Raw genomic sequence first — 342 nt, 5'->3', positions numbered from 1 at the left:
AGCTGGGCCCACTCACTCCCAAGCCCTTCCCCGCCGGCGCCCCGACTTCCCAGCAGCCCACGCCTCCGTGGGAAAGGATATCGCAGGGGGCGGCTGCCGAAGTTGAAGGCCACGGACTCCTTGAAGGAAAGGCTGATGGCTGGGAAGTAGGCCATGCCCGGGCCCCTGGACAAGTTCTCGAAGGCGGTGCCCAGCGACATGCCGTTCCTGGGGTGGAAGGGAGGCCTGAGGGCCGTGCCCAGGCCCCCGCTGGGGCTGCTCCCTCAGGCCCCCTCCCAGGGATGGAGCTGGGAGGCCCCCGGCCGGGGGAGGCAGGGGACTCACAGGCAGGAGGACAGAGGG

General features: G+C 70.5%; 1 protein-coding gene across 1 annotated transcript in view; it reads right to left on the bottom strand.

Moving 5' to 3' along the window:
• RNF123 (ring finger protein 123) overlaps positions 1-342 on the bottom strand; it is a 42,800-nt gene that overhangs the window by 35,099 nt on the left and 7,359 nt on the right. The window contains exons 8-9 of the mRNA XM_015568281.1: positions 325-335; positions 17-207 (exon numbers count right to left, since the gene is read on the bottom strand). Coding sequence (XP_015423767.1) covers positions 17-207; positions 325-335 — 202 coding nt within the window. The remainder of the gene's footprint in view (positions 1-16; positions 208-324; positions 336-342) is intronic.

Source organism: Myotis davidii, unplaced genomic scaffold, assembly GCF_000327345.1.
Source record: "Myotis davidii unplaced genomic scaffold, ASM32734v1 scaffold663, whole genome shotgun sequence".
Lineage (NCBI taxonomy): Eukaryota > Metazoa > Chordata > Mammalia > Chiroptera > Vespertilionidae > Myotis > Myotis davidii.
Note: the sequence above shows the minus strand (reverse complement) of the source record. Positions and strands in the feature narration are given on the sequence as shown.